Source organism: Cyclopterus lumpus, chromosome 20 (genome assembly GCF_009769545.1).
Source record: "Cyclopterus lumpus isolate fCycLum1 chromosome 20, fCycLum1.pri, whole genome shotgun sequence".
Lineage (NCBI taxonomy): Eukaryota > Metazoa > Chordata > Actinopteri > Perciformes > Cyclopteridae > Cyclopterus > Cyclopterus lumpus.
Window position 1 is genome coordinate 9,254,617 of NC_046985.1, and position 12,432 is coordinate 9,267,048.

A 12,432-nucleotide genomic window follows, 5' to 3' on the forward strand; every position below is an offset into this window, starting at 1 on the left:
AGTGATTCAGCATTTCAAATCAACCAAGTTCAAAAACTTTATTGACCTAGAACCTGATTAGAATGCCAGATGATGTATTGTACAAAAAGTTGTACATAATCTTTTTTGCAACATAGAAAACTTTACATTGCTGTATCATATACATTTAGTTTTCTACATCCATGAGCAGGAATGCATCCCATTCATACTTAAAGCACAGCTAACATTTGTCATTTTCTCTTAACATATACCTTTCCCGCAAACCAAAGAAAAAAAAAAACATTAAATATATTATTAACTTTTGATTTTGTACACGAGTGAAAACTAAAGTCAAACAAGAAAACAGACTAGTGACTCAAAAGCAGCTAACATCAGGGTTCTCTCTTATCCTCCAGTTTCAGAAGCCCAGTTATTATCTCTCTGATAAAAACCTAAGAACATATAAAATGGAATAATTTAACCCTTCACTTTCCATGTTCATGTTCAATTACCAATCATACAATATAGGACAATCTGCGGGAGATGGTACAGTCAAATAAATTATCACAAAAGTAAAATCTCCAGTGCATTCAAAAAAGAGATCAAGTGCCGCAAATCCAGAAGAGGGGGAAAAAAAAATAAAGAAAAATAAATGAAATCTAGTGTTATAAGATTATATTACACAGCGGCAGATTTGTACAACTAGTTTCATCCAAGAGGCTACCAATGCTAATGTTAGCCATCTGCGGTGCAGACAGAGAGATCATCACTATCAATGTGTGACAAATGTCACATTAATAGTTACTAAATGTCCTTTTGCATGTTGTTGGATCCATTCATTCTTTACTTTTTAAATATACAGTAAGAAGCACACATCTTTTGAAATATATTCCTTCTGAGCAGATCAGAGATATGGATAACTGTCAGTTGTTAATCAGTAGTTGTATCCAGTGGAGGCATCGCTCCACCGTGTACCAGACATTACTGTTTTCATGGTGATGGAGTACTCTGTCGGGGCTGTTTGTGTGAATAGGCGTGTCTGTGTGGGTGTGTGGTGACAGGGTTAAGGGTGCGGGTGGGTGGTAGCCGATTGATCATCAGCTGTTTGAGACAGGCGTAAACCCTGTGGAGGGCCCTGAGGTGACACAGAGCCACAGCGCACAGATCTGAGGTGGAGGCCCCAGTAGGGCTCTGTGTTCCAGGCTGTTCGCGGTGCAGCGTCACTCGGCCTCCTCCACAACCTCGGCGTACGCCTCCTGCTCAATGGGCGGCGGCGGCTCGGGCAGCTGTGCGATGTGAAACACCAGGCCGATGCGCAGGAAAAACTTTCTTAGAACAGCCCGCAGCTCGGGGATCAGGTCGAACTGCATGATCTCACACAGCAGGTGGTAGTATCTGGACGCGTGCACCTTGAACTGTGGGACGAGACACACGGAGTGAGACACATGTCTTGGTTAAAGCGATCAAATCGTATTTATATGCCGGTTATTTGGCACAAAATGGCCGTAGGTAACAAGCTGCATCATGTTTTGTGGAATAAACATACGATTCAATGTTGGGCTAAATCTAAATATTGAAATAGTCGCAATGCAATCACTTTTTGTTTATGCTCTGCTGCACTCTGCTCCATCTACACCCTTATTGTGATCGGCGTATGGATTCCCAATTCATTGTTAATCTATATTTATACCATGGCCACAAAAAAACATTTGTTTTATTTGTCATGCATGATTTAAAATGTAACAGGACACCACGAACATAGCAATGGTAAACCACACATTTAAATCAACTGCAAACAAATTACAAATGCAACAAGCTTCCAGAGTGGATGAAGATTTGAACATACCTCGTATTTTGTTACACTAATGTTAGAAATGTGATTATACCCTCTGAAGCGTCAAAATAGAGGACTAACTGCCCCATCTGTTATTCTTTGGATATCAGACCTAGTTGTAAATCGTCTTGCATGCATCATCAAGTGTTCTTCCGGCTCCTCACCCTTTCATCACTGATCTTCAGCACCTTGGTGAGGAAGAGCAGCAGCAGGTTGGTCCAGGCCTCTCGGTGGCTTTCAGAGGTCAGAGCCAAGAAGTATGCCACAGCCTCACTGCACACACTGCATCACACAGACGGAGAAAGAAGCGTTTCACAGATGTATCGTGTCACTCCGGGCCAACATTAAACACAAGGGAATCCTGGATACCATGAAATAGAATAGACAGTTGGAGCTGTGCAGCTCTGTAACTTATTTAAGCAAGAAAGCATCTGCTTCTCTGCTTCGCTTATCACATGAAAAATTGCCAGCACAGGGATGATGAAGATTGTTTTTGCTCACGAGCTGCTAATTAAAGCCACTGACTGAGGCTGTAATCAGGCACTTTTCAGGCACGTTTAAGCTGTGAAGAAAAGTTTACGCAAACCTCTGACCTTTCTCCTTCCACCCTGCAGCCCTCTTCTGACAACAGTAGCCCCCCACACCCCTCACACTTCAATCTCTATAACCAAATCTACTTTGCACCCGGCACTAACTTGCATGTGTGCTAAACATGGCCTCTGGAGGGAGTGTGTGTGTAATTAAAGAATAAATGTCAAACTGTGTCGTTTCTGGACGACAGGATGAAGTGAGTTTGAGAAAGTGGGAAGGAACATAAAATAAACGCTGACACATCATTTCTCCACAAATTAGGAGATTTCTGAGCCACATGCACCATTCCCCACCCCACCCCCCTGTGGGTGAGGCTGGGAGAAGCGGTAAATAAAGATGCGGCGATGACAGCAGTGCTGACTGAACAATGAAACATCAGTGTGTGTGTGTGTGTGTGTGTGCGCGCGCCGATTCCTTTGGATCTTTAGGGCGCGTGGCATCCATTACAGAGAACTGCCGAGCTGTGCACAGGCTGTGCCTTTGCCACGAGTAACTGACTGTAGATGGTGACGTCAAAACAACCTCCCCTCCTCTCAGGGTCAGTGCCTTTTCATTTCTCCTCCCTCTGAGGAGGCTATTGACGTCTGTGCCCAAAGAAGTGTGATTTCTTTATTCTCACATTGGAGCGAGTGATAGTGAATGTGTGAGAGACGTGTTAGGCTTTGTCCGATGAAATAGTCCTCAGAGAACATATGCTTAAACTCAGACGCACACAGACCAGGGGGGGAGCAAACGGATGAGTCGATATTAATATTTCACAGATGTATTTGCAACAACATCCCTGGTATATTCTACAGGAGTGATGGTAAAAGGAGCCTTCAGGATCTGGAGCACTTTCAATAACTACTAACTTTATTTATTTTTATTCTATTCATTTATTTTGCAGGGGCAATGCACACTAATCCCCAAACTGCCCCCTCCATATTATTTAAATCCATCTTCTATTCTCAGATTTCTTTTGAAATCATAAATGTAGTTCAACCAAATATTCCCATACCATCCATCTCACACCTAATTGAATAATTAAATAAGTCAAGTCTTTGCAGAAAGATGTCCTGTTCCAAAAGCATTTATCATGTTTCCATTGCCAACAACAAAACCTCCGATTAGTTTCTGAATTCTGTCAAATTGAGAGCACATGCACACATAAAAGTATTGCTCCAATTACCCCTGGACACATGTTTGGCATGAGTAGTCTATTATGTGCACACAACACGGTTAGTGGGATGAGAAAAAGCAGCACAACAACAGAAACCATTACAAAGAACTGCACTTTAACCTGTAAAGGTATACGTGGAGGCCACTGAGAAATGCATGTGCACTTCAGTCATAATGTGTGGGCAGATTGTGGTACCGTCACAGGGTTAACTGTAATAATGAGTGTCAGAACAGTATGAGAAGTGTGTTGTATCCACTTTGAAATCATGTCAAATATCAATGGAGGTAACCGAGCAGTGACAGTGGTGATGCAGTGGCCAATGAGTGAGCCACGTGTTGGTCCCTTACCCAAGCAGTCGTCTTTGGACCTCCTCCCAGGCGTCCTGGCGGCTCTCGTCTGTGTACATACGGAACAGGATGCGCAGGCCACACGCCATGCTGCTGGTCTCCTGCTTCAACAGGTTGGGCTTCGACTTTCCTTTGAAACCTAGAACACACACACACGTTTTTAAATAATGATGATCCTTTTTATGATCCCCAAACTGCCCCCGAGAAGCGGCACAGCCCGAGGTAAAGTGCTAATTGACACAGGGATTTCGTGCCCTACCTGCTTTCCACAGTAAGGTCCGCTGCTCGTTGTTGGAGTTGAAAGCCTTGGCGAAGTCGTGCGACTCCAGCAGGCAGTCCAGCAGCTTAAAGAGCTGTTCTGAGGTCAGGTGGCTGTACATACCCTGGTCCTGGGTCTCCACTGAGACGTTGGCTGTGTACGAGGCATCCCGCTTCAAAAAGGCAAACGCAAGACAGCTTATTATTGTCTTTAAATCACACACACACACACACACGCACACACACACACTGAAATATAGGAACAGAGGTTGAGTGATACGACCTCAGAGAAACGCAAGCGTTTGTACCTGAGCAGCAGCAAAGTTCTCAGCATCTTCCTTCTTACTGGTGGCCGGAAAAAACACGATGTTATCAATAGTCTGGATCAGCTCAAGCTGCACGACACACTTTATCAGCAACGCCGCGAATAAGCGCTGCTCCTGGACCTCTGTGGAGTATTGAGGGAGACTTCAATCAGAACATTTACTCAGATGAAAACACGAGCAATCAGTCTTTGAGCAAAGCGGCGGGCTTACTTATCGGGGTTCTGCTCCTGGAGCCGTCTTCACACGTGCCTGAGGCTGCGCTGTACTGACTCTGTCGACGGTTGTCCATGGCAACCCTATCAGTGCTGATGGAATGCTGGTCGTCACAGCGGGACTGAATATCCACTGACTTCTGGGAAATGGAGTCCTGAGAGCAAAGTGGGGAAGGAACATAAAATAAAGTCACGATGACACATCATTTCTCCACAAATAAGGAGATTTCTGAGCCACATGCACCATTCCCCACCCCACCCCCCTGTGGGTGAGGCTGGGAGAAGCGGTAAATAAAGATGCGGCGATGACAGCAGTGCTGACTGAACAGTGAAACATCTGTGTGTGTGTGTGTGTGTGTGTGCGCGCCGATTCCTTTGGATCTTTAGGGCGCGTGGCATCCATTACAGAGAACTTCAATCAGAGTGACTGGAAGGCCTATATGTGTGTAGACACTGTACTTGAATCATACACAGTGGAGGTACTGTATATGAATTAAAAATAAGAAAACTGTGTGGCAAATACTTGCAGTACAATAGATATGCAAAACACACCAAAAAAAAGGACAAATAGTGATTCATTCACATGCAAATGTTAATACTTGTTTTCCTTACCAGCTGTTTGTCTGACAGGCTCTGTGTTGTCGAGTGTTCTCCCACTGCTCCTGCTGGTCTCCATGTTAACAGCCTGAAAAACAGTTCACCCAGTAAATCACATACAGAATGACAAACAAATATCAACTTTCAGTCTGGAAAATGCACCAAGCTAAACAAAGTCTTAATTGGTTGACGTCTTTGTGGATTTACAGGTCCATTCCCTTATAAATATCTGTTTGGTTTGCATTTCCACTTTCATTTAGCAACTAATGGCCAGTTTATAATGATACGACTGTGGGTTTAATCACATTGAAATGTCAAAGCATGGCTTGTTTTCTGACATCCAAGAGATGCTGTTCTAATATTCAGTTGAGGCGCTTACGCGTTTGGGATGGTGGTCTTAAAGATGTCCAACATGCAGTTGCATGTCTTGTCCCAGGTCTCCAGGGAGAATTTCTCTCCATTCAGGTTGACGACGTTCTCTAGACAGTTGGTGCCTGAACGGGCAAGCTGCTCATTATCTACAGAGACACAGATGATGAAGAGGAGGAGGGGTTGTGCGAGAGGAGGGAGAGACGAGAGAAGCGTACATTAAAACAAATTTTTTAAAAGAGTGAAAAATAGGTACCAGGTATTGATGTATAAAGTCTACAGAGATTTCTGCCTTTTTATTTAGTTTCCAACCAACAACTCCAAAATACTAAAAACATTGATTGACCATTTACCTCACCTTTGTATAAAGTGGTGGACCAGTATTGATGCAGTACTTAAAAAGTTCAGAAGCAAGTTCTGTCACTGCAGCCAGGCTCAGGTCACGGCTGATGCCGGTAACTGTCCTAATGCCTCTTATTATTTTGATCTCCATAAACTGTTGTAGCTTTAAGACAAGAGGACAATCTTTGACCCTGATGCTGTCCACTCAAAGACAAACAGCAGGAAAGAGAAAGCAGTTGCTGTGTGCTCACCTTGCTGCACACACCAGTAGAGCTGAGCCAGAATATCATCCAGCAGGACGCCATTGAGGGACTCAAAGTATTGGGTGAAGACATCACAGATGGCATAAAGTGCATGGTTGCAGGTGGTGGTCATCCACTCGGCTTTCTGAAGGTACAACACGACCTCGGTGAGAACAAACGCTACGACACAATGCTGCAGCTTGGAGATTGGATTGTTTAATATGCGAGACATTCAGCATTTGAAACAGCTGCTGAGGATGAAAGACGCGTCGTGCACCTCAGTCTGTTGTTCCGGCAGCTTCATGTTGTCAAAGATCCTGAAGACAATTCTGAAAAGGTCTTGCCACCAGTGTTTCTCAAAGGTGTGCCCATAGGTCTTCATCACTTCAAACATCACTGTGAGCCCTCTGGGAAATGCACACACAGACACACACATTTGTCCTTTCCTTGATGTTATAGCTGATATTTATATATAATTTATTGCCTTAGTCTTTTTCATCTCGCTATCTTTGACTTGTAAACATCAGATGTGTGGCAGCATGTCTTTATTGCCGTCTTCCTTGAAATCTAAAGTAATAGGTTTCGAAACATACATCCTTAAATAACAGGCTAAAAGGTGAACCCGCCTACCTGGTCCGGACATCCAGCTTACACCTGTTGATGATGCAGGAGAGCTCAAAGAGGATGGGGAACCACCCCCGCACCCACACACGGTCCTCAGGTGCGACATTCATGTCATCGCTGGTGTAGTCTTTGAAGGCCTGAAAGAGGAATACGAGCCGTGTTCACCATTCTTTGCCTCTGTGAGACAATTAACCCCCTTAAACAAATACACATTTCAATTCATACTGTGCGTGCCACTGATCACTTTCTTTCATGCTTTCCCACATTCTCACTCTTTGTGATGTTATGGGTAAGTACATTAATATAGTTGTATTCATGTGGACAAGGAGCATTTTGATACACACTGGATGACATCCATAGACATTAATTCATTCTTCTAACGTCTGTCAATCTTTAGATGCAAGTAAAGTATTCTAAATGTGTTGCTCAGATGCATTATGTTTAATAAAAGTGACAGTGCCTGCACTATTCTCTGCATATGGGACCTTTGCAGTGAGGAATACACCGTTCAGTATAAAGCAGGGCCTGACATTGACCTGTGGCCTCTCTGAGACGTATTTGGCGCAGTGTCGGATGAGGCGGATGGCTTCCATGCTGGTGTCCGGGAACGAGGCATTACAGGCAAACTCTGACAGACACTTAACGGCGTCCTGGAAGGAGTCGATTGTGGCCGCAAAGTGTTTTTCAAATACATTCGCTGGGAGACGGATAGAGGGAGATTAAGGCAGAATAACAGAGGGGTGGGAAGAGGTAGATTAAGGGGAAAGAGAGAGAGAGAGAGAGAGAGAGAGAGAGAGAGAGAGAGAGAGAGAGAGAGATATCAAGTCCCAAGTCTTACGACCACAAGACGAATGTAACAAAATAAGTCGGGAAGGTTGTCATTGACGTTATGACGTGCTAGACTTACTGACGATATGGCCGGTGGTCTGGAAGGCCAGCTCTACAATGCTCTCGTCCTGGTCAGAAGCAGCCAGGTGGAAGACCGAGAAGATGTTCTTCCAGCCTGAGCGGATGTTCGCTGCCTGGGAGTTGACCATCTGGGCTATGCAGCGCACCACCATGTCTCTGATGGTGGGAGACCTGGACAGGAAATATGGAGGCAATAGGAGCGGATCGTAAAAAGGACAGGGGTAAACGAGGAACGGAAAAGATTGAGGAAGAGGAGTGCACTGAAGGGGCGATAAGAAAGTAGGAAGCTTAAGAGTATATCAAATAGAAAGAAAGACATTTATTTCTTCATTGATGTCAATTATCTTTAAAAGCTCTTCAGAGCCCATTTTCAGGGAGCAACATTAATCCAGCACTGTTTTAGCAACAACTGTTGCCATAGTGAAAAGCATTCCTAATTGTTCAGTAGTTATGAATAAAAGAAGCGTGTGCAGGTGTAAAACAGCTTGCCATTTTTACGCGCTGCACGCAGACAATTATGACCGCAAAATCAAACTCATTTATAACTGATAGCTATTTTTAAAAATCCATTCAAGGACTACATTTGACCTAGCAAGGGGGGGGGGGCGTTTTCTTTACAGGAATTCAAAGAAAGGTTATTGCAAAGAGACTGAAATGGGTCATTCCCTTTTCTCTGAGTGAACAGGATGCTGTATGTGATCAGACGCAGAGGAAGAAAGAGAGCAGAGAGCTGCCACAGAGGTGGAGGGGAGGAGTGGGAGTCTGCAGCCATGTGAGAAACAGTAACAACTCAAAGCCCCAGTACAGGCTTTGTGTTTGCACCGGCACTACAGACTTAGATGAAAGCAGCAACATCAGCACTCAAGTCACAGATAAGTGCACTACTTTACCTGTTCTTTTTCATGATATGTTCAAAAGGCCTCAGGAAGTCTTTCTGGAATCTGAAGTTAGCCAGCTCTCCCTTCTCCAGAAACTTCATGGACAGCTGCCTGAGAGAGTCCACGGCAAAAATCGCCACGTCTTCATTGGAATTACAGCCAACCTGCACAGAGATAAAGCATATTTTAGCAAGATCCCCCTGTATTTTTAAAAATGTAATATTTGTCACCATTTCCTTGATGTGTTCAGTCAGACTAAATAAAATAAAAATAAAAAGTTCACCCTCCAACAGGACATGTTTTCTTCTTAAAATCCACTATCCAACATGATGAATGACCATGTAGAGTGTTGGATTGTACACACTCTAAACCCATTTTGCAGCTACTCAGTGAAAAGCAGAGCCTCAATGAGAGATGTGTCCTTGAATAACAAACCACAAGAACGCTTTTTATGCAACAATGTGTGTTTATCAGTGACTGAAATCAGCCTTTCGTAAAACAGGAGGTTGGAAGAGAAAGTAAACATGCCTTTGCAGCTTACTTCCCAACTGAGGAAGTTTATCCTCTTGATTTTGGGCCATGTAGATGATCAATAACACTATTTTTCTGTTTATTTCCATACAACAGAACTATACTGTATCCATGTCTTAAAAATGTGCCTCTGTAACCAATCCTCACCCACCTTGTTAAAATGGTCTCCGATAACCTCCCAGATCCTGGACCACTGCAGCCTGATGCGGCCCATGTTGTAGTAGGAGATCTCGACTATTTTTTGCAGGCTGAACATACGTGGGTGTGTGGGCGAGGCCAGCTCATCCATGGACACAGCACACAGCCAGCGCACAAAATCAACTGATGAATAGATAGAAGATGTTGGCAAAGAGCAAGGAAAGGGTGCTTTGTACGGCTTTGTTCATGCACAACAATCAAAACAACAGCTAGAATGCACCTGTCCTTAGAGCAATAGGAATAACAGTATGGGGGCTGGATCCACTAGACTCACCTATTGCGTTACCATCCAGTCTGGTAGAACCGGTGAATATCCTAAAGCGGAGAAATATGATACAATTATTATTTACAAACACATTGCATTGCAATATTAGCATTTCTGTCAAGAAACATAAGGGGACACATAACAAACAGCCTCCTCTTACTGCCTAACTGCCTAAGATTAACTGCCTTTCAATGTGTTTCGAAACTTGTGTTTCACTGATAAAAGGTAGTCTCTACTGCCATAGATTGCACTAGAAACTATGACCAACGTAATCAATTGTTGGGCTACTTGGAATGCTGGGAAACCAAACTGTTCAATTCATTAATTTTCACTGTCAATATTTTCAAATGCATGCGTTTCCTTTCTGTGTGCATTGCTGTACTGGGTTATGGAGTCAGTTGGCTTGTTTCCTCTCTTTCTTTACACTTGAACTGAGTTACCATGCTCTACCAAAACAAAAACAACCAACACCGTGTTGGGGCAATAATACAGTATTTTGTATCTTAAATGAAAACAAAGAGTTTTTCTGATAGTTGTTCAGTACCTGTCCACAGCCACCACCACACTCTGAGAGCTGGTCTCTCCGATGGACACCTGAATGCTGGCAATCTGTTTACGGTCCACCGTCCCTCCAACTACAGGGCAGAGAACAAAGCTTGTTTTACAGTCAACAATTGAGTATAGCTTTTACCGATTTACTAACACTTCAGCTCAACTGGAAAACAAACTCAACAGGTCACGGCTTTGACACTGGCTCTACAATATGTCTGAGTTGGTGCTGACCTAGACCCAGGTACTCGTCGTTGCTCTGCTCCTTCGTACTTGTAATGAAGCCCTCTTTGCCCCGCACCGTGCCTGAGATGTAGCGTGTCTTCACTCCTGTACCGATTAGCTGAGCCAGCTCCAGCTGACTGATGCACTTCATGATCTGAAAAAGGAAAATTGAGATGTCGGGAAAGATCCAATGGCAAGCTCAAACTGGTTGCTGTAAAATACCCCAAAACACAACAAACAAACAGCTATTACTGCATCATTATTAAATGAAAAAGCAATGCACTACCATTATCATTCAGATTCAAATCAGTAATTTTGGGAGGTTCAGCATCTATTATATAAAATTCATTATGTAGATACATCAGAATCTTTTATATAGCTGACATTTAAAAACCTGTTCTGCTTAAGCAACAGATGTTAAATACAATAAAATGCATTTCCTAAAATGTTACTGAATTTAGTTTTTGATACGAGGTTTAGACCTTTTTAGAGTAATAATCCACATGTGGCGATGTTAGTTTATTCATGTTGTGTATAGCAACAACTATCTCTTGCAGAGGCAATGTATCCGATTAAGATTAAGCCCTATTATGGTTTACTGCTTGAATCGTGAAAGGAAGATATGAGGGATACGCTGAGGTGAGATAGTTTAAAGAATTTTATGAGGAAATAAAGCGAGTAAAAGTGAGACAAGAGGAGCAAACCTCGTGCCAAGAGTTGCCCAGGTAGTTGCCATCAGTGTGGGCCACAGTGATGAGGGTCTTGATGGTGTCAATGTTCTTCTGCTTCATTTCTGAGATGCCAGAACTGGCTGTCAGCAGGGTGAACCTCGCCAAGGCCTGCACATAGGCATCCCTCTCCAACTGAGACAAAGTGAGAAGGCAGTGTGTCAGAATACTACAAGGTACGAGACAGTCAGTAATCCTTCAGTTGAGACTGCGGTACCTGTATGCAGAAGATGCATGCTATCCTGATGGCACAGCGGATGCCCTCCAGACACAGGGAAGCCACCTCCGTGTCATCGCAGTCCTGGAGACCCACGCTGAAGGCTGCCAGGAAGGGTGTCCATGCCAACTAAGGAACAACAGAAGCGTGAGGTTTAGCGTGTGAAATGTGTTAGCCTCATAGGTGTGTGTGTGTTTGTGTGTTCATGTCTACTACCTTGAACATGGGCCTGACGTGCTCCAGATGTGTGGCGCTGGTGAAGGGTGCTTGGACGTGGCTGACGGCCTCCATCAGAGCCTTGGCCGTCTTGGCCATTTGCTCCATCTCCACGTTGTACAGCAGACGCCTTTGCTTCTCGCTGGCCACACCTGAGCAAGAACACACAAATACACACAATCACACACACACGCATAGCTTTCTAAAGCAACCAAACATTTTCAGCAATGCAAACACTGCAGCTTTGCATCCAACAGGCTAGGAGGCTGAACTATCAAGAGACAAAAGCCAACAATCGGCCTCTTCATGCCGATTTGAATTTGATGTAATCTATTTGTCCTTGTGTCTAATTTAAAAACATTATGGCAACAAAGACATAGGTAAACAGCTGGAGATAATAAATGGAGTCTTAACATTTATTACATCTTTGAGACACCCCAAAGCTGCGAGACTCACTCTGCTTGTTGGATTTCATGGTGATCTCTTTCGTCTCCTTCATGGCAATCTTTTTTCCAGCAATCTCGTCGTAAATGGCCGAGAGATATTCCTCGGGTAGATCTTTGCTGTCGTTGATGCCGCGGTTCATCTTGATGTATTGCTCTTTTGTCATTTTATTCTTCACCTTTGTAGACGAGAACAAGGACATGGATCAAGAGCTGCTCATGCAATCCCGGTGATTTATGCACCGATAACTGAGGGAACGACTGCAGTCAGGAGACATTCCCAAAGGCTGCCCCCTCACTGAGGTGGAGTGCTTACCTGTGGACTGTGAAGGTCTGTTGTCAACATAATGATCGAGTAGGCAAGGACGTATGCCGTATCAGCACTGGCAAAGAGGGTTTGTCTGGAGAATTGAC

The 12,432-nt window shown here is 43.9% G+C and overlaps 1 protein-coding gene across 2 annotated transcripts in view; it reads right to left on the reverse strand.

Moving 5' to 3' along the window:
• Positions 1-12: 12 nt before the first annotated feature.
• Positions 13-12,432, reverse strand: part of arfgef1 (ADP-ribosylation factor guanine nucleotide-exchange factor 1 (brefeldin A-inhibited)) — a 45,295-nt gene continuing 32,875 nt past the window's right edge. For both annotated transcript variants that reach the window (XM_034559714.1, XM_034559713.1), the window contains 23 exons: positions 12,335-12,419; positions 12,032-12,197; positions 11,576-11,727; positions 11,360-11,488; positions 11,119-11,277; positions 10,424-10,568; positions 10,185-10,275; positions 9,650-9,690; positions 9,329-9,498; positions 8,659-8,810; positions 7,767-7,939; positions 7,396-7,556; positions 6,866-6,996; positions 6,513-6,642; positions 6,245-6,380; positions 5,662-5,800; positions 5,298-5,370; positions 4,684-4,840; positions 4,456-4,595; positions 4,149-4,320; positions 3,890-4,028; positions 1,957-2,074; positions 13-1,373 (listed from right to left, as the gene is read on the reverse strand). In XM_034559714.1, coding sequence (XP_034415605.1) covers positions 1,179-1,373; positions 1,957-2,074; positions 3,890-4,028; positions 4,149-4,320; positions 4,456-4,595; positions 4,684-4,840; positions 5,298-5,370; positions 5,662-5,800; positions 6,245-6,380; positions 6,513-6,642; positions 6,866-6,996; positions 7,396-7,556; positions 7,767-7,939; positions 8,659-8,810; positions 9,329-9,498; positions 9,650-9,690; positions 10,185-10,275; positions 10,424-10,568; positions 11,119-11,277; positions 11,360-11,488; positions 11,576-11,727; positions 12,032-12,197; positions 12,335-12,419 — 3,154 coding nt within the window. In that variant the 3' untranslated portion in view covers positions 13-1,178. The remainder of the gene's footprint in view (positions 1,374-1,956; positions 2,075-3,889; positions 4,029-4,148; positions 4,321-4,455; positions 4,596-4,683; positions 4,841-5,297; positions 5,371-5,661; positions 5,801-6,244; positions 6,381-6,512; positions 6,643-6,865; positions 6,997-7,395; positions 7,557-7,766; positions 7,940-8,658; positions 8,811-9,328; positions 9,499-9,649; positions 9,691-10,184; positions 10,276-10,423; positions 10,569-11,118; positions 11,278-11,359; positions 11,489-11,575; positions 11,728-12,031; positions 12,198-12,334; positions 12,420-12,432) is intronic.